The 22632-nt window shown below is 34.0% G+C and overlaps 1 protein-coding gene across 1 annotated transcript in view; it reads left to right on the top strand.

Annotated features, from left to right (window-relative positions):
- The window catches only part of LOC118204259 (uncharacterized), a 428384-nt gene that overhangs the window by 243485 nt on the left and 162267 nt on the right, over nt 1-22632 (top strand). The window contains exon 4 of the mRNA XM_085824339.1: nt 17855-18124. Within this exon, the coding sequence (XP_085680465.1) occupies nt 17893-18124 (232 nt within the window). The 5' untranslated portion in view covers nt 17855-17892. The remainder of the gene's footprint in view (nt 1-17854; nt 18125-22632) is intronic.

Genomic DNA, 22632 nt, shown 5'->3' with positions numbered 1-22632 from the left:
CTAGGTTCACTTAACAGCGCGACGTTTCAATCATTTTTTAACTTATGCTTAACTTCGGGTAAGAGGCAATCGGCCTATTGCGACCTTTACCAATATACTATTCTTGATTTTTCTAAATCTTCAGGATCAAGGGAATAGAATCCACTAGAATGGAAAGTACTTGTACGAATCCTGTACTTGAATTCAGAGATTTTTAATGTCAGTTTTTAACTCAGAATGCACAAAATTTATATCATCTTAGGAATTATCTAAACGTTTCCACATGTTCTATTCAAATACCATAATAAATTTAAAACGATGTATAAAACAAATTAAGCAAAGAACAACAGCAACAAAAAAGGAACAGACGATTCAGTATTTCTCATTCAATTAATTCAATTCTCTTTTCGCAACAAGGCAAAAATACATAAAATGTCAAAATGTCTGCATGGAAAATTATGAAGTAAATCTTAAACGCTTATTTCCTCGAATAAATTCCAGAATGGATTAAGCATGATTTAATTCCGAATAATAAAAGAAGGCGTTATTTGGAAGCTTACTTTCTCTAGATTGGCAACAAATATACTATTCTGCTGTTTAAAATGTAAACAAGCAATGGCCGCCATGGAAACAATTATTAGGCTTAGCAGCAATTTAACACCTTTTAAATTGTTGATAATTCTAAAAATATTGCATACAGATTTACTAAAGGCATAAAAACCTTAACCGCAAGATAAGAGCAGTATAACTGAATCATTTTTGAAACAAAAAATGCACGATTTACAAACATATAAGAGTAAAGAAACTGAGATCACTGAGCCGAGTAACAGAGTGGATATATATGTACATATATTTATATAATTTTGGTGCTGCCGATTGCAACCAAAATACGAGGTGCACATTTACATGTTACAGCAGTCCTATATACAAAATGTCAACGTTCTGAGGCTACTCGATTTTGAGTTATGCGAGATAAGTACGTAAGTACGTACGCACAGGCGCCACGAAAAATTCTCTTCAGAACTCATTTTAAATTAGTTTTACAATTTTTTCGAGGGAAATAGTCCTTTATTCTGTCCTTACGTACAGATGTCAAGTAAAAACATCGTTAAATTGCATTCGATAGGGGTGAAAATGTATATTTGCGCTGAAATATGTTGCCTGAAACTTTTCACGATTACAATACTTCCTTTTTACTTCGTAAAAGGAAGTAAAAAAATCTGATGTGTACACCACATGACTTCCTTGTATTGGAATATTAAATTATACTCAATTTTTCTTGCATTTCATTGAAACTTATTGGATTGAATTAAATCTACTTCGCCGACAGCGCATAAACCACAATAGAATAAATACATTCTTTGAAATTCACTCTAGTATTTGTTTACCATAGCCACACTCTGGCACTAGATTCACTTAACAGTATTAATAATTATATAACAGTTAAATTATATAATAATTATATAACGGAAACTAACTTAACTGTCATCTAATCCAATGATTATATAACAGATAACTTTTATATTTCGTTCATATTATAATTCATAATGTACAAAATTTATATCATTTAAAGAATAGAATTGTATAATCGTTGCCGCATGTTCTATTCAAATACTATAATAAAGCTAGAATGACGTATAAATGAAATTAAGCAAACAAAACAAAAAAAGAAACAGTTTTTCGCGGAAGATTGAGTATTTCTCATTGAATTAATTCAGTTCTCACTTCGCGAGAAGGCAAAAATTCATAAATCTCAAAATATCTATATTAAAAATTACGAAGTAAATTTCAAACACTTATTTCCTCGAAAAAATTCCCGAAAGATTTAGGCATGATATAATTGGCAATAATAAATGAATGCGTTATCTTTGTTGTTGCGAAGCTAAGTTTCTCTTGATTGGCAACAAATCCACTAGTCTCCTGTTTCAAATGTAAACATCAAAGGCGGCCATTAAAAAAAGGCTTAGCGGCACTTAGACAACTTTGAAATTGTTGATAATTCTAAAAATATTGCATACAGATTTACTAAAGGCATAAAAACCTTAACCGGAAGATAAAAACAACATAATATTATAATTTTTAAAGCAAAAAATTTACACTTTACAAACATATAAGAGTAAAGAAACTGAGATCACTGAGCCGGGTAACAGAGTGGATATATATATAAATATATTTATATACGTTTGGTGCGGCCGATTTCAACCAAAATACGAGGTGCACATCTACATGTTATAGCAGTCCTATATACAAGATTTCAACGTTCTGAGGCTACTCGTTTTTGAGTTATGCGAGATACGTACGTAGGCACGTACAGACGTCACGAAAAATTCTCTTTAGAATTAATTTTAAAACAGTTTTATAATTTTTTTGAAGGAAAAGAGTATTTTATTCTGTCCTTACGTACAGATATCACGGGAAAACATCGTTAAATTGCTTTCGATAGCGGTCAAAATGGATATTTTCGTTGAAATATGCTGCCTGAAACTTTTCGCAATTACAATACTTCCTTTTTACTTAGTACAAGGAATTAAAAACAAGTTTGTTAATTTATTAAATGTTTATAATTTGTCATTGATTTAGAAAATGGAAAAAGTAATTCCAGAGTCAAACTAAGCTGTTAAATTAATTTAAATGCTTGTATAGAAAACGTACATTAATCTTAAGTATTCAAGGAATATACATACACAAAAATTTTAGTAGAGAAGGAATTAATACTAGTATGTGGTTGTTCTTTCAATACTTTTTGAATCATTACTCAGATCTAGCAAAGGCACTTTTCCTAAAATTTGACTAATTAAATATGATCACGTTGTGACCATTCAGATGCTATGTAGGGCGTTTGTCCAACATTACTTTCTAATATGGACGTCAGGAACAATAATCTAAATTTATTTGATAACTTCTTCAAAAATATGTAGGTTTTTATTTATACTATTTGATAATAGGAAAATTCTGACTATATAATTTTTTATACAGTGTCTCACAAAAGTGATGGGACACTTGTGTTTTACAAAAGGAAACTGTAGTAAAATAAATTAAGAAAACATGTAAAACTTTTTTGTGGGTGTGTTTCATTACTTAAATTTAGTAACAATTATTACATAACATACAATTTTCTTAAAATATTAAAATATTAATTTAATAAAAATATAACTGTTTAGAACGGAGCAAAAAATGGCTCACATAAGTGATGGGACACTTACTTTTCCATCAAATATTTATCCAAAAATTTTACTTTTTAAAAGGTTTTAATATTTTGTTGGATTTCCTTTCACTTTTAAAACATGATTTAAACTTCTTGGCATGGATTCGACTAATTTGTTTCGTGATTTCTGGAGTGATTTTACCCCATTCTTCTTGAAGCACCGATTTTAATTGTTGCTTTGAAGAAATGGTGTGTTTGCGAATTCTTGATTCCAATTCTTGCCAAATATTCTCTATGGGATTTAATTGTGGAGATTGTGGGGGTGTTTTTATTATTTCAGGACAGTTATACGGCAGCCAGAGTCTAACGTTCAAAGCACTGTGCTTGGGGTCATTGTTCTGGTAGAATTTAAAATCGTTATGAAGTTTCGTGCTGAAGATTTCAAATTTTGATTTAAAATGTCAATATACTTGTACTGATCCATTATACTGTCAATGAAAACATGATTACCAACTCCAGCGGACGACATACACCCCTATACCATAACTCCTCCTCCACCATGTTTTACTGTTGGCACCAAGTTCTGTTTGCGAAATTCTTCCCTGGGTTTTCTCCACGCCAAGATTCTACCGTCAGAACCAAATATATTAAATTTACTCTTATCAGCAAATATAACTTCATTTCAGTAATCAGAATTCTTATTTATGTTGGATTTTGAGAAAGCCAGTCTGAGGTTTCTATTCTTTTCACTTACGAAGAATTTTTTCCCGGCTGCTCTACCGTGATATCCAGCAAATCGAATTACTCTTCCAATAGTCTCAGGATTAACAATTACTCCATATAATGCTTGTAAATCAGCAGTAACTTTAGGAGCACTCATTCTTGGGTTTTTGTTTAATATTTCGAACGATAATTCGCTTTATTCCATTGGATAGCTTTGATAGTCAGCCAGGTCTTCTTTTATCCTGAATCATATGATTCTTTTTATATCGTTTAATGATCTTGAAAACTGTTGAATGACTCAAGTTAACTGTTTCAGCAGTTTTTCTTATACATTTTCCACGTTCAATATGCAAATTAATAACTAATTTTCGAACTTCAGGCAAAGTTTCTTTTCGTTTAGCATTCATGGCTGCACAGAGCTAAAAAACACAAAAATTCCAAAACAAAATGGAGAGAAATACTCCAGACGATTTTATAAATTACTGCCAATTGCTTTTGAGTAAAAATAAAAAAACGCAAAAATATTTTTATTGTAGTACGTAGTAATAGCTAATGGTGTCCCATCACTTATGTGAGCCATTTTTTGCTCCGTTCTAAACAATTGTATTTTTATTAAATTAATATTTTAATATTTTGAAGAAAATGTATGTTATGTAATAATTGTTACTAAATTTAAGTATGAAACACACCCACAAAAAATGTTTACATGTTTTTTTTAAATTTATTTTATTACAGTTTCCTTTTGTAGAGCACAAGTGTCCCATCACTTTTGTGAGATACTATATTATCTAAATCACAGAAATATTTAAATTCTAAACAGGTGACATATTTATCTCCTGGAATTAAATCTAAAAAAACTATCATTTTGTTTATAATATTTTATTCCAAAAACAATTATGTAAGGCAACGTAAGGCATTTTTATTTCTATAAAGCAAGATATAAACATTTTTATTAAGCAATAAAATTACCTTACTGTAAAAGCACAAATGCTAGTTCTGTTCCAGGAGAAATCAATTAATAATATTATCTTTATGCGTCTCTTTCATGAAGAAAAGTAAGCACATAGTAGAGTCATTAGGTTATTTCCACATGAAATATGGACTTGAACCTGGACCTCTCGAATACGCGCCGAGTATGCTAACCCTTATACCACGAAGGCATACCGGAAGGAGGGAGAAAATACTTTCCCTTTTAAAGGGCGATTGCGGATTAGGAGACACAATCGCTAAATCCTCGTGGTTAAGAATTATTATCCACCACCTTTAAGTTCGTGTACCACTGTAGATTCATTAAGGTTTTTAATGTAGGAAACACGAAAAATAAGCAATGCCCTCACCTGGAATCGAAACCATGGACCTCTGGAATACGGGCCTATGATGCTACCGTTACACCACGAAGGCATACAGAAAGGAGCCATAAAATGCTTTATAATGCAAGATTATGAAAATATACTTATGATCATGCAACATTAAAATTAAGTAAACAAATATAGTAAATTCTGCATATTATGTTGTTTACTTTTGGGAACTGGTTCTAATTGTAATTCTTTGGAAACTTACGTTAATCTAACTTCGATATGTAATTTTATGGGAAACACAAAATTTTTAATCGATATATCGTTTTATTAATGAAACAAACCGAAAAAAACTTAACACAATACTGTAAGCTTACAAAGAACAATACCTTTAGATGGAAATGGACATATCTTTGGTATAAACCCTCACTTTCTCAGTCTCGGAGTGATGCAACATGGCTTCATTTGGACTTCCCTCGGCATCTGAGGAATAAGGCCACTGACATGTAGAATCATCGTAGGGTCTGCTCGGTCTTTCTGGGACAAGGCCGGACCCTTTGTAGGATGCATTCGTCTGCTAGACTTGACCTCTCCTTTTCGGTAGAATTCATGGGGCTGCTGGACAAGACCGGACCCGGTTTCTAGGAAAAACACAGTCTGTCTGGCGATACTCACGGTACACCTTCTGTAATTGTTGCTTTACTATTGAAAATAAATTTAATTGAAGAAAACACAGGAAGGTTGACAAAAACAACATCTTAGGTGGAGTTGGACATCGCGAATGGCTCATTAAATTAAATCTCATTGATACAATTCCTCACTACCTTAGACTTGCAATATTGGGCTTTCCTTGGATATATTCCGTTCGGAAACTGGAGCGTAACGGCACTGGCATCCGGCTTCTAAAGAAGGAAATAGCCTCTGTGGCGGCACTAGTGGTATATATAATCTACATGGCTAGGCTCTGCTCGAATTTATACTGCGCTGTTACAGCTGCAATCTCAAGCTCATAATGGCGTCAGCTACCATTAATTATGCGAAATAGGATATTTTCTGGCCAGTATTTGACATCCTTCCTATTAATTTAATAAAACGCTATTAGCAAAACAAATAAATACAGTTTCAAAAATACACTCATGTCCATAAATTAAGGATAATTCGGAGTCACGCGGAAATCGAACTCTAAACTAAATATATCACCTGTAAAATCTCTACACTTATCTTCAAGAACCATATGCGAATTTCAGGAAGTAACCAGATGACACCGATGGTACATCACAATGATGAGAGTGTAAGAGAGTGATATATAAGGAATACAGGCAAAGAAGTAAAATTGTTCGCAGGCGCTTTATAAGCATTTCAGTGCAATAACCGAATAGTTATGACACAAAGGACGCATTTGGATGATTTTTTTACGTGGAAGAATTATCCGCCGTCTGGAATGTGGGCGTACCCAACTGGAAGTATCAGACGAACTTGGAATTGCCCAGAGCTCATTTCCAGGCTTTGGCAACGATTCCAAGATGATGGTAATGTGAGTAGACGTAACATCACAGGTCGCCCCAGAGTTACAACGCCGAATGAGGACCGGTATTTGGCAGTTACTGCCAAAAGAAACAGGCGGAGCACAGCCTCAGACCTGTCTCGTCAGCCACTGGTACGACAATTTCAAGGCAGACCGTGTACAGACGCTTAGGGTAGATTGGTCTATATGCTCGTAGACCTGTCAGATGCGTTCCACTTACTGCAACTCACTGTCGCCTGCGGTTAGCCTGGAGTAGAGAGCATGCATTGTGGAAACCGCAACAGTGGGCTTGTTTGATGCTTTCCGACGAGTCCAGGTTTAACTTGCAGTCTGATTCTAGCCGGACTTTCATATGGAGAGCTTCAGGTACCCGTTATCACCAAGAAAACATCATTGAATGACACCGTTACGGTGGTGCAGGAGTGCTCGTTTGGGGTGGTATTCTGGGTTCCAGAACTGACCTGCATGTTCAAATTGGAACCATGACAAGCCAAATCTATCGGAAAGGTCATACGGGAACAACATGTACGTTTGTTTCGGGGCGCCATGGGTGCACAATTTGTGTTTATAGATGACAACGCCCGTCCTCACCGTTCAAACATCGTAAGCGAATGCCTTCAATCGGAGGATATCACCCGTATGTACTGGCCAGCATTCTCACCGGACTTGAATCCAGTAGAGCACGTGTGGGACATTCTTGGCCGACGATTTGCAGCCTGTCTAGGTCCTCCTACATGTCTACCAGAACTTCGGAGAGCATTGATTTTTGAGTTATCTAATATCCCCCAAGATCCGATCGATAATTTGATACTCAGCATGCCTAGGAGTTACACGGACTGTATTGCATCGTCTGGGAGACATATAATGTATTAACAATTATACCAACTATGTAATATTGGTTTTTTGTAATTTGCTCCAGGGAGAAAAAATCGCTATTTTTTTAATAATATCAAACATATAGCATCTTTTTTTGCTCTTTACTATTTATTTAATGAATAAGCTTTACAAATAAGTCAAAATTGGTTTGCTTCTAACTGTCCCTTTGCCTGATTTTGCATTATCCTTAATTTATGGACATGAGTGTAATATAAAGACAAAGCATTATAACTGTCTCTGATAGCCAGTCTCTATGCTGGTGTTACAGTCTTACCTGATAGTGTCTCATGTCTCAAGTGCTTCACATTATCATCAGTTATTTTAAAATTTGGAAAAAGTTCCTCTTGTACAATGTAACTAATCTTAATTGTAAATACATTCCATAAGTTCCAAACGATATAGGTCAGGGGTTCTTAACATTATTTCCCCGTCTCGGCACATCTGACAAACAGGAAAGGCTGGCGGGTACAGAAAACAACAAACAAAAAGTGTAACGATTCCTTAATATTTCTTTATTTTATTGCAATCACAAGCATCATAAACAATACCCTACATTAAAAAGGTAACAAAAAGTTCGAAATTGTTGCATTTAATGCGAAGTTTGACATTGCATATAGTATATATCGTATACAGTCGTGGGCGCACAAAAATAGCCTCGCTGGCGGTAGGTTAAGAACCCCTGATATAGGTTTTAATTGCTCTAAGCAACATAGCATTCTCAGTCTGCACCCTTTCAAGACAAATTTTCCCATCAGTTCCTGAATGTAATTCTGTTTCCAGACGAAGAGGCTAAAACGTTTTGTTGTTGTTATTGATCGAAATGGTGTCAATCAATTTAAGAATAGCTTTTCTCTTAGCTGTTACGTGCGAAAAACTTAAGAGTTCCTGAACATTCCCGACGAAATTTCTTTTTGAAAATCCTCCTTTCACTGAATATTCAGAAGCCCCCACTGTAAATGAATTGGTTTAATGTTATGCTTTATATTTGGTACATTCTGACATTTAATTCCTTTCAGAAAATCAGCATAAGCTTAAATTCAGAGTCAGACGGAATTATTGTAATCAGCATGCAATTCACGATAGCTTCGTAATATTGTGTACATTTCCTGGTTATTTAAGGGGACTCGTACACCTTCAAACCCATAAGATCTTCGAATATGTGACTGTTGCAAGAATTGGGATAACGTATTTATTTTAAAAGCAATTACTTCCAACTTTTCACAGCTGACTACATAGTATAGCTGTTTTCTGAAATAGTGATAAGAAAGTTTGTGTTGCCACAAATATTTTTATAATTTAATCCGCTTTGTGACAAAATCTTTCGTCGTGTTTCCACCTTGCGCGCACAGTTTAAAACATTATGTTGCATAATTTATTTCCATATTTAATATATAGCTTTTATAACATTTCGAAACTACTGTGAACCAAAAATTCTAAGAATTTCACGTTGAATTTTTATTTTATTTGGAGTCCAGTTTATAAAATGTATTTTATTAAAAAAATCTGTAATGTTTTCGTCCATAGAATTTTTTAATATTAAAAAATTCATCAGATTTTTGGTTCAGTCAAAAATTAGGGCTCATATAAAGAATTCCATTAAATTTAAATATGTGCCATTAGCCGTTTTTAAAATATCGTGCGCGCAAGGTGGAAACGTGACGAAAAATGTTGTCACAAAGCGGATTAAATTACAAAAATATTTATGGCAACAGAAATTTTCTGGTTACTAGTTTCCAAAGCAGCTATATTATGTAGTCAGCTGTAAAATGTTGGAAGTAATTAATTTTAAAATAAATAAAATATCTCAATTCTTACAATAGTCACATATTCGAAGGGTGTTAAGAGGTTTAAATTGTATGAGCCCCCTTAAACAAGCTTGCTTAATAACCTGTTTCAGGACTTGCTTCCTCATTCTGATAAGACGTTCCCACCAACAACGCTACCATATAACACAGTTGGATTAACGTTCATGTTACAAGCTCATCGATTACTCGTCCGTTAAGATCTTCAAAATCCTTTCATTAAAACACATTAAAAACTCCCAAGAAATTTCTTTCATGATCACAATACACAATAATGGGTTTAATTCTTCCAGATACGAACCGATGAAAAGCTTGTAGACCGTGATGCAACTAAGTCTAGGTGAACTGCTCAATAAGCGTTACACGTGAAGAGACAAATCATGTCTTTAATTTATTGCTTAGCATTAAAACGTTAAGAAAATATCCAGTACTGCTACCTCGCTGCTGAACTTGAAATATTGCTACATTGTAAATGAGCTCTTTTGGCGGCAATGTTGCTATATGCCCAACACGTGTAAAGGATGTCGCTTTTCAAATAACACATCTTCGCAAAACAGAACTAACAGCTCTTCGGTCGCTTAGTAGGAAGACGTTTTCGTACGGTATTTAGTATAAAGGATGTCCCATAAATATTAGTATAAACGTTAAAGGTAGGTAGGTTATGTCAAAAAGATTGAGAATTGCATAGCGACCATGTCCCGAAACGTCGTGAAAAATTGGTGTGAGAGGTACAAGATCGGAGCATCGTAGACATTCTTATGAAGCGCTGTAACTCATCTTCACTTCTAACACTCGTTACACATTTATCAAAATAGAAGCTCCTCCTTAATTTAACAGTTATATTAGAAGGATGTTTTACATCTTCCCCACTTTTCTCTAAAATTGATTGTAATTTATTCTGCTGAATTGCAGTTCCAAGCAAAAATGGACAACTTGCTACAGCAAATACAATTTGGCAATGTCGATAACGCTTCAAGATACTTTCACTATTAATCCAAAGAAATCAGAGGAAGTTTGTATCAGTCGGAAATAAACTAATCTGCAGAAAATCCTTACAAATATCAGAAATCACCTTTATTTTCGTTGTATAGAATCTTTTTAAAATCGGAAGAATAAACTCAGTGATGATGAATCGATTTCCAAGACAATTAGTACAAATCGGATAACCTTTGCTTTAGCAAAAGTGTAAAACACTAGTCTTCCCAAACACAGTGTTGTACAAAGCGTTACACACAGTACTATATTTCTTCACAATATGTCTATGGGGTAAATAATATTAGAGCTAATCTATTTCATTAATAGCTCCCTCCTCTATTATGCCTTCTTCGAGCCATCCTTGAAACAGGTTTGATACCCTTGGTGAAGGTTCTCCTATTCAGATTTCCTAGTTGTATTGTGCAAATGTTAAGCGACAGCTGAAAATTATCTAGAAAGGAAGGATGTCTTTCTATCCGAGTTAAAGACACGTCAAAACAGTTATCTTTTATTCTCACAGTACTAAATCAAGTTCCTTATTAGCGTCATCCACCTTTACATTTTTATTTAGGTAGATCCGTAATAATAAACGAGTCGAGAGTCTATAAATCAGACATGCGTTTAGCATTGTATGCCCTAAAACTGATGAACCTTCGATATTCAATTGCCCTGTTTTCCGGATAACGGTCTACTATAATTGGTTTCAGCAGCTACCAGATCGTTTGAAATTTCTTTGCTGCTACCAGTTAATAATTTCGCATCGACTTCTGTAAGAGTTTCTATAGATCCTCTAAATTGTTTTTTAAATCAATTTTACAGTTACGAAGTTTTTAAGCCATATTCCTTGACTAACGGAGGGTATATTATTACACATAACAGGCTGGTTTATTGTGTCAAAATTACAGTTAAAAGTATCAGACGTATCTGCTAAATAAATTTTATAAGCTTTGTGTTCACATGTGTTAGTATTTGTACCGCTAAATGATGTATGATTGGGGGCCAAATTTAGATAACGAAAAGAGGAAAGAAATTACGTGTAATCCAGAATAAGCAAAATGGTCTCAATATTTTTTAAAGGACAAAAATGATATTTCTGGAACGATTTCAAGACCAATAGCATCATAACTTCAACAAACACGAGATATTCACATGGAAATAATTGTGTTCTATTGTGAACAAAGTACTGCCTTTTTATTTATCACAACTCTTTAACAGAATGACACGGACTTCGTGCTCACAAAATCGCGGACTACGTACAGTGAGAATTTAAGATAAATTTAATAATAAAGTCGAAAGTTAAGACGTAGTGCTAAACTTTACAATTTAATTTAAACTAACAGGCTGTCTCAGCAACCTAGATCGGCGATAGACTAGCTAAAGGGCCAGAATGCATATCCGCTACTAAGATAAACAGTTGGAAAACAAAATAGCAAACGTGCGATGCACTAGCGAAGTCACGCTCTGTTGTACCTTTTCGTTTCACCAGTTTAAATCCTCTCTTCCATTTACTTAATTTGCATTCTAACGAGGAAATGCGAGAGGAATTATAGAATTCAAAAAAGATACCAAAATTAAAATAGCTGGTTAGTGAACTAATAGTAAAACCCCAAAACTGTTACAGAAGTACATGGAAGTTCCGACACAGTTGTACGCTAAGTAATTTATCGACTCGATGACACGTAAAAACTTCCAAAATTTCATGATGTAACCGTCTTTGACTTTTTTGAAGGGTCACCCTAAAGGTTGTTGATCCGCTATAATAGTTAAGCTGCTGTAAAGAACTGAAGCAATCGATTCGCGTTGAAATATAGTGGACCTCTTGGATATAGTACATGTTAATTTATGTAGTATGTTCTTAGAGGATTAAAGAAATATTTTTGCAAAAATTTATATATATTGTGTGCATTTACTGACTGCCTCAAGGCATAAACTTAACACACCTCTTCTGTAGTATATTCTCGCGTAATGACTTAATCTGTATTATTATGTAACATGATTAAAGCTTTTTCATAAATTTAATCTTGGGTCTATGTCTCCGTTTAAAAATCTCCCGTCTCTTTGAGGCACTATATATTATGTCTACGCTTACGTATAAAACGTTTGTTGGAAATGTTTGTAAACATTTCTGCTTGACATGAGAACCATTATAACTTATTCACCTTAAAATTAAATTCCAGCAGCATGTTTGCTCCAGTATTCCTGTCGTCTCCGGAAGCAATTTCATAATGCTTGTTTTGGTATCTTTCACAGATAGGTCGCTGCGTGATTTTGGATACCTTGAATTCTTTGAAAATGGTGACCCGTAAAACTATCTTTATAAGACATAGTAGGGAGTTTAGCCCTTTGAAGGGCAAAACGCCCGAGACAACCTTTTATTCAGACGACCACAATGGACCGAAACGGACTAGATTGCAATGATGTTTTCTTCCCTTCACCTAAGATATGCAGTAGCAGGTGCAGTTCCCCCCAAATGCATTGTATCAGTTTATTGCAGGCAGCTTTTCCTAAAAGGCTAATAGAAACTTCTTTGTTAGGAAGTAGAAAGGATATCATTTGAAATCTTCACACCTCTTTGTGCGTTAATGGACGAGGAGGAAAGAAAACTGACGGGTTGGGTAATGGACGGGGTCTGGCGTTTCGGTATTTTAAAAATACTGGTTAGCGAGGGCTTAAGTTTTCCAAAGATTAAACGCTCATAAAGATAGCAAATAAAGTTGTGGAGACATGAGAGCTATATATTATTGACTTGGAATAAAGGGAAGTTTCACTCTTCAAATGCCATTTTTCATCAATATATAACATGCCTTCAAGTAGTCCTAAGGTATTTAATTGTGATAAAATCATGGAACTAGCTATACTGTCCGGCATATTTTACCTTCATATATTTCTTGAGTATACAGTATTGTATACATCATCTAACAGCCGAATTGAGTTAGTGTAAGAAAAACAAGATTTTTCTTGATTACTTAAACAGAAGAGTATGCATATAATAAACGCATAGCCTATAATATTAGAATCAAAAAGCTGCGAGCAGATTGAAAATACATATACAATGTCCTAGTACGCTGACAGAAAAACATATCTCTTACTCTTTTAAATCTAATAAGCAACTAAATTTGAATAAATACTTTAATAAAAAGCATAATTTTACTTGATTTAGAAGGCTGAAGAAGAGGTCCGGATAAATCTGGACTATTTTTTTCTCGATCAGTTTATCATTTCAATTGTTTATGGAGATTCCGTTACGTATAATTAGGATATCCACAACCCATCTGTATTAGAATCAAGATTATAGAAATCGTGATCTTAGTTTCCTTTTCTTACCTCGATTATCGATCGAAGCCTACAGAAAAGTAGCAGCTGTTCCGAAAACCTCATGCATGAAGTTATCTCTTGAACTATTTTCATGGTAATGTAGAGGTAATATCCGATTCACAAAGGTAGGCTTCTCAAGATTACTTGTTCCAAAGATCGAAGACTAGCAGTTGCAGCAAGATGTAAGATTTACATGAAATGAGCCTTTGTTAAGCTTCAGCTTCAACTAACTGCATGTCCGTAATAATTGCAATACAAAACATTCATTAATGTAATATTTGTGTTGGCAAAGCATCCATCATTACACTTAATGAATCTTAGCCACATTTAATAGAGTAGTAAAAGAATTTAATTCCCATAGTACAACATGTTTTGCTTCACTCTTCGTTTACGCTTCTCCTATATTGAAATTATGTTGGACAGTTAGTAATTGAATTGAACATAATCTATATTAATATAACAACTATCTGATATCAAGCTTCGAGAGCTGAAATTTATTATATTAGAAAAGATCTGGATATTAAATATTCGTAAAGCGTATAAAATGAAAGAAGCATTTTATCAATTTTAGGTTACAGTTAGTGTAATAATACTCGGTGATGCTAATTTGAAATGTAAGGTGTTTTTCAAAGTTAGTAAATAAAACCTTTATTGGAAAAGAAACACTTATAATTAGGCAAAAATGAAACTTAATTTGTAAAAAATACTGAATAAATGTCTATTGATTTAGAAGACGACCAGATAGTGGTCTCGTTTCTTTAGGAGGATGAAAAAATGGCAAAGGTGGTAGAAACAAAGGGAAATAAATGGACGAAATGAATTGGAAACGAACTTAAAGCTATCTATTATAAAATCAATAATGAAACTTGAGAAAAACTAAGATATAGTAAATGTGTACGGAGCGAGGATTTGCTGAAAGGGATTTCACGTATATTCTTTATCGCAATTACTTGTCAAACTCTAGAATTTTCATTCATACCTGATTCAACATTGATTCAGCAACAGTCATAATGTATTTCTCCTGCCTTCTTGGCATGCCTTCCTGATGTGGTGGTCTACATGCTGGGCGGCGCGTATTCCAAAGAACCGCGGTTCGACTCCCGGAGAAGGCGTTGCTAGTTTTTCATTTCCTCTGCTTCCAAAAAAAATCCTAACGTCTCTACATACTTACTACTTGTTGGCACCAGTTCGAGGCAGAAATTATCATCACAATTTATGGATTTCTGTTGACTGAAAATGAAACGAAAGAAGTTGCACAAATGACAAAAGCAATGGACGATAAAGGATTATTAGATGTTGAAGAATAAGAAGTCCAATATATAAACGAGAAATCAAGAATGAACAATTGCATGATCTAATAACAAGCAAATAGTTGCCCCCTTTTTTCAGCCCAGGACCACTGATTCGTCCAGCACTCTTTTTTACGCCTTTCAGCACTTGCAAGAAAGCTTAAGTGTTTCGTGGATTTTAGTAAGTGTTGAAGAAGAAGAAGTCCAAGAATTAATCGAGAAGTGACGAATGAACAATTGTGTGATCTAATAACCAGCAAATAGTTGCTCCTTTCTTTCAGCCCAGGACCACTTATTCGTCCAGCACTCTTTTTTACACCTCTCAGCACTTCCCTTGCAAGGAAGATTAAGTGTTTTGTAGATTTTAGAAAGAAGTGAAACACAAGATTTTACTTGTCCCTCCGCCAAACATAAGCCAAGAACTTTGAAACAAAGTTAGTTCCGTCAGGGGGGGGGGCGCCTGGCTGATATTCTAACTGCTCCAATGGATCGGCTCTGTCCCGCCGTTTTTGCAAACGAAAGAAAAGAAAGCAGACAGTGAAAGCTGTGATAATGAAGTAGATAAGGCGCGTTTAACTGACCAAACGTTGAAACTGTCAGGTTTTGCAGTGGATTTTGACCCAAATGTAAAAAGAAGAAGGCCCTTCATGAAAGGCATTAAAAAACTAGCGAAACTTCTAAACACGTCAATGTATAATGACGTAACACTTGCGTTTGGCAAGGGTTTACTTTATGATGAGAGAAACTAGACTGGCATTAATATCGTTAAACGAAATTTTATGAATGTTTCAGTCTATACTGTCATAACTCGGCTGGAATAAAAAGGCATTAAAATTTGGCATCAAGAGCCTATACGAAGTCCTATTCTTACTCTGATGTACTTCTTGTGCTTTGTTGAATGAGATTAAGTCTTTAAGAATTGAAAATCTTGATCATGTGAAAACAATAATACAAACAACTCCAAGCGTTATACGAGATAATCTTGCCAGAATACGGGAAGATAATCTGATGATTGTTGCATCTTGTCAGGGTATAAATTCAAAGTTAATACTGTTATGCGTCTGTTATACTGTTAGCACAGTGTCCTCAATCATGTTTTGTCCTAAAAATCCCTTTCACCCTAGCTAGACCATCATTCTCCTTTCCTCCTTTACAAAACTAGAAATAGTATATATACATTTATTTAATTTAGATTATTTTTCATATGTTTTTATAAACTAAACAAGATAAAATATAGAAAAGGGAGATAAATACACAAACATGAATAAAATTATTCTTTTATATTCACAAACTTGAACTAAACACTTAACATTTAAATAGAAGGCTGATCGCAGTCACCCCCCTGAAACTATGAAATTCTCTCCAAGAAAGAAGTTTTTCCCTAGCGGAGAGCACTGTGATAATGATTCCCATAATGACATTTACAAATTTTACTCTTGATCATTTTGAGAGACTGAATTAAATAGATAAAATATCAATCCATTTTGAATAATACATATTAACAGAGACCTTATGATACCCCACAGCTGGTTTTTGCCAACTGCAAAGAAACTTAAGCCCACGTTTGGAGCACTTTTTTTTTAAACATAGAATTCTGATGAAATATATATTTATTTAGTCAAAATATGATATCAAATCATGAAAATAGGTAAACTTTTAGGAATATTTTTATAAATTTTTTAAATATATGAAATTTTATGCCTATTTTTAGGAGAATTTAACACCTGCGTTAAATGTCGTATATTTTTTTCCACAGCATATATTTCTATTTTATTTATACTGTATAATACTACAACACTCATCTGTGTTATGAACTAAAATGTTTATGATATTACTAAAATTTACTAAAATATGTGTAATTACATGAAAAAACACAGTTTTTTGTAAAATATTTCTCATCGTTTTATATAGAAATACTTATAAAACAATCAAATTAATAAATATAACTTAGATCGTAGCTTAAAACCTAGTAAATAATATAGAAAACACTATAGTGAAATTTAATAGAGATGCCTTTAGAACATTTTGAGTAATTACATTTCTTGTATGTAAAAACACTAGAAAAATTAGTTTTCCAGAAAACGCATTTAAAGATTTCACATTAACAGAAAAACTGTTCTGCTGTATTTACACACTAAAATTCTCCACATTTGTACATCAAACCCTCCATATCTTTATACTTAAGTAATTTTGATTTCCTATTTGATTTTAATTTTTTTCTGGCTATTTTCGAAATGAGCGACGAATGACGTTTCGAGTTCTTTATTCTTTCGTTATCAATTCCAAAGTAATTTTTAATCATTTCTTGTCCAATTGATATGCCTAAATGTTCAAACACAGGAAGTAATCCAAGATACCCTGAATTAAAAATTAAAACTGCTATATATGCACCCAGCAACATAGTCTTTATACCTAATCGCAATGTTGCCAGACCCAGTTCAAAAAACCGCAATGTTGCCAGTCCCAGTTCAAAACATTAAGCCAAATAATTATTGCCAGAAACAAAAAAAAAGTACCCAGAATTAAAATGAAATTTTTTAGCACAACTTACACACAAACAGGTAAAAAAAAACACGGATAACAACATTGTTTACCTTTAAGTTGAGCCTTTTAAATGACACTTACGGTTTTCGGAATCCTACAAAGCTGACCTTTCAAACTGGGCAATTAAAAAAAAATCGAATTTTTTTCGCCGAAATCGTTTTTTTAACGTAGGCAGATACCTTAAAAAATGGAAAGGTAGTAAAGCAGCCTAAGTTGTTCTTAAAATTTCGTAATGTGTTCGAAATTCCATTCATCTGATCTGCACGATGCATGAGTTAATACTTCTCATAACAAACATAAAATCTGATCAGAATTTTTTTTTACACAGTTGAGTATTTTACAATTCAAAAGATCAGACTGCAATATTCGTTTTTTTTTCTTTTCAGACGCCGGTGTCAGAGCGATCAGGATCGCCATTGAATGGATGCCATCTACACGTCGGTCGTCGCCGTTACACCTCGCCAACACGAGTGTCGTCCTAGTCGTGGCGCAGATGATTGTGATGGCCGTAGCGGTACCCCCTGGGGGCTCCTGCGGCGGAGGAGAATGGAGATGCGGAGGAGAAGAAGGGGGTGGCAAATGCATCAGCCTCAACAAGTTCTGTGACGGCATCGAGAATTGCGAGGACGGGTCTGACGAGCCTCTCGGCTGTACCAGTAAGCAAATTTGTCATTTTCGGTTTAAGTAAAACTAATGTTTAGCACAAATATGGCAAAACCGAAGCCGTATATATAGCAGTTTATTTCATTAAATGTGGTCCGCGTTGTAACAAGCCACAGCATCAATTTATTAAAAGTTGGTTATCGATGGCGGGCACTTGCCTATAACGGCATTGGCCACTCCTAAGCCCAGAAGTGGTGGTCATTTTATTGTCGAGGCACCTATTAGGTGGCCACCGTTACCTCCTATGAACCCCCGTTACGCTACGGCACACATACTTAACAGACAATGTATATCTCAGAATTTAACAGTATGTTGCCTATTCTGATCATTAAAGTAAAATATTTCGTTCCTGTGAAATATTTGACTTTAATGATCATATATAAGCAAAAGTCAAATATGTTCTGTGATTTATTGCAATTGTAACGCCAGTCTTAAAAAAATCTGATATGTACACCACATGACTTCCTTGTACGAAATATTAAATTATACGCATTTTCTTTTGCATTTCATTTAAACTTATTGGATTGAATTAAATCTACTTCGCCGACAGCGCATAAACCACAATAGAGTAAATGCATCCTTTAAAATTCACTCCAGTATTTGTTTATAATAGCGACACCCTGGCGCTAGACTCACATAACAGTATTATATTTCGTTCATATTATAACTCATAATGCACAAAATTTATATCATTTAAGAATAGAATTATCTAATCGTTGCCGTTTATTCTATTCAAATACCATAATAAAGCTTGAATGATGTATAAAAGAAATTAAGCAAACAAAACAAAAATGAAACAGTTTTTCACAGACGATTGAGTATTTCTCATACAATTAATTCACTTCTCACTTCGCGAGAAGGCAAAAATACATAAAAACTCAAAATATCTGTATTAACAATTACGAAGTAAATCTTAAACATATTTCCTCGAAAAAATTCCAGAAAGGATTAAGCATGATTTAATTGGCAATAATAAATGAAGGCGTTATCTTTGTTGTTGCGAAGCTAAGTTTCTCTAGATTGGCAACAAATACACTAGTCTGCTGTTTCAAATGTAAACAATCAAGGGCCGCCATAAAAAAAAGGCTTAGCGGTACTTAAACCACTTTAAAATTGTTGATAATTCTAAAAATACTGCCGACAGATTTACTAAAGGCATAAGAATCTTAACCGGAAGATAACAACAACATAATTCAATCATTTTTAAAGCAAAAAATTTACACTTTACAAACATATAAGAGTATAGAAACTGAGATCACTGAGCCGGGTAACAGAGTGGATATATATATAAATATATTTATATACGTTTGGTGCGGCCGATTGCAACCAAAATATGAGGTGCACATCTACATGTTATAGCAGTCCTATGTACAAAATTTTAACATTCTGAGGCTACTCGTTTTTGAGTTATGCGAGATACGTACGCACGTACGTACATACGTTCGTACAGACGCCACGAAAAATTCTCTTCAGAATTAATTTTAAAGCAAGTTTTTAAGCAGTTTTATAATTTTTTTAGAGGAATCGAGTCTTTATTCTGTCCTTACGTACAGATATCACGCAAAAACATCGTTAAATTGCATTCGGTAGCGGTCAAAATGGATATTTTCGTTGAAATATGCTGCCTGAAACCTTTCGGGATTACAATACTTCGTTTTTACTTCATGCAAGGAAGTAAAACGTACCGCTATCCAGGCAGCTGAAACAACAGTTACGTTTGTGATACGTTTTTCTCAAAGCTACATTTTCCTTTTATGTATAATCTTATTAATATTTGCATAATTTGATTATTTGATCCCATGGTACAACAAGAAGATAGTCTTGTTTTCCTGAGGTGGCTTTCATTTTATCCGAATTTACTATCTACACTAAACTGAATAATTGGAGGTCTTTTGAATATGCAATTTGCAGTCACTTTTATATGGAAGAACTTCAAACGTTTCATCGTAACTATGCATATTTAGTTTATGCTGATTTTTGAAACTGAAATTTGTATCTAGCTAAACCTCTGGTGGTGGTAGTTTTGTGTCTATGCGAACCCAAAACTGATCACAAAATAGCATTTGTAAGCAAAACGCATCCGGCTATCTCTTTGATGTTTCCAGAATAGAGCCGTTCGAAGTTACTAGAATTCTCTTGCTGGAAAATGTCTAATATCATTTTTCATTCCTGTGTTGTTCCTATTAAAGTACTGTTAAGTTGAAACTTGTAAGTTTTGTAGTTCCGTATCTCATTATATAACCGTTGATTTGAAGCTCCGTTAAGACACAGCTATACACAGCAGCTGAAAAATCAAGAAATCGATGTAAATCATTGAACTTTATGTTTAATTTGAAAGAAAGCTATAAACAAAGTCAGTTTAAAAGGGACGGAGTAGAAAAAAACTGGCAAAAGTCTTTGAAAAAGCGTCTTATATCATGCAAAAACACTCTTTTCTTTTTGGTCAAATTGCACTGAGCATTTCAGTTAATGTTGTAACATGAACATTTATCATAAATAGATCTGTGAGTCTGTCTACTTTTAAATGACGATTATGTTAAAAATATAAATGCTTTTTTAATTTTAACTTTCTTATTTTTGTTGTTTTAAATGCTGAGAAAATGTACTCATACTCGAAGGTGAGTATTAAAAGGTTTAGTTTCTCTTTAATGCCTTGTATAAAGATAATGAATAAAGTAGGAGAAAAACTTTACTTACTATTAAAACTTTCTAGTTAGAGCAAAATTTGAATTTTATATCAGTTTAAAAGACGCACTGTTTTTAAAATACATCTTGTAGTGTTCCTCACTTTGTAATTATAAGTTAATGTTGGAAATGAAGAATCTAAGAACTGATAAGCGAATAATCGCTTGTGTTCGGTGACAAGAAACAACAAGATAGAAGTGTAACTAACCCTTTATTATACCAATAAGATTTAACAAAAGTCCGCCTGGGAGTGTACAAGCAAAGCCCGCACTTCAACTTGAATTTAAAAGACTAAGAATTAAACTAAAACTAAGATTAACTAAAGAAGTATAGCTGAAGCTATCAAGGTTCAAAACGAGTTGGCCCCTTCACTTATTTGACTACGAAGCTTAGCACAGGCCTGAGTACGGCCGAGCGTAATAACAACTTTGAGAGAGAGAGAGTGGCCAAAAAGGCAGACGCGCGTAAATCAGAAACTCTGATTCTCTCTAACTCAGTAAGTAACTTCGTGGTTTAAATACCGCTCCTCCTCATTAAATATTCATCAAATTCGAAAGCTACGTTCTGGCCGGAAGTAGTAAGTTGAAGTTAAGAATTTGACAGGAAAGGAACTTAAAATTTAACTGTTAATAAAATTAACATAATCCTTACATTTTATCATACATTTATTAAAAAGACAGAAATTAAAATTAGTGAATAATGTGTGCATAATAAAAATTTTTAAATCCTGAATTTCATTTTCGCAACATGTTTTTAGAAAACCTTAAAAGTAAAACTGTGAATTTTAGTGAATGATAGAATATATTTATTTAATATGAGATTATATTAGCATGTTTCACCTACTGAAACTACTTATTCATATGATTTTCTAAGGCGGCATATGACCAGTTAAGTACGTAACTTTAAATATCAAATTCGTTTATTGAGAGATTTTATGTTCTCTCAAACATCTGAAACGCTCGCGTATAGGAATTTCTGCTAGAATGGATTTTATTCCCTCTGCCAGGTAAACTGCTACAGTAATTAGCAATAATCTAGTAAAGAGAAATGATTAAATGATTACTTCTCTCTTGAGGATCTTTGTGCGGTTTCACCCACTGTGCGCATTTTCCCCCTTAGGACAGGATTAAAACTGCGAGCATCAACAGCTAAACGTTGACGTTAAGTAAAGGAGAGCGAAACGGTTCATTCAAATAAGAAAGCTACTTTAGTCACTTCCAAAGAATGATTGCAATGTCATTTAACAACTCTCGAAACCGGCGAACCAGTCTCTAATGTGACATGGAAAAGCACTGTAGGAAATATACTGCTTTGTAAAGATAGGAACCGTAGGGAAACGTAGGGAAAAGATAGGAACCGTAGGGAAAATGACATTACGGGCTACTTACGCTGGAAAAGCCTTAATGTTAACATCATTTGCCCTTTACATATCGGTTTGACATTTGAATAGCATAAATTTCTAGCGAGAGGAATATGTATATGGGAATGTTAAGCGAATTATAATCTATTTGCTTGATTTCCTAGTTCAAAGCATTACATTATTTCTAAACATTAACAAAGTCTCCTTTTGCTCCAAACATTTCTAAAGGCAGTTTTGGAAACAACGATGAAAAAGAAATCAAAATTCGTAACGAGTTTGAAATCAATAATCCGGTTAATTAAACCACGGCGATCGATTTAGTCATCGATTTAATCTTTTAAAGGATGCTGCAGCTATTGAATTTTCTAAACGACATCTCGCGAATTTAATGAGTCCTCCTCCTTTCTTCACACTCACCGCTTGCATAAGCTCCATGGTCTTTGAGTTTTCCAAATA

The sequence above is a fragment of the Stegodyphus dumicola genome, chromosome 9, assembly GCF_044657685.1.
Source record: "Stegodyphus dumicola isolate Sdum_Otavi_A_Nest chromosome 9, ASM4465768v1".
Lineage (NCBI taxonomy): Eukaryota > Metazoa > Arthropoda > Arachnida > Araneae > Eresidae > Stegodyphus > Stegodyphus dumicola.
This window is presented reverse-complemented; position numbering and strand designations above follow the sequence as displayed.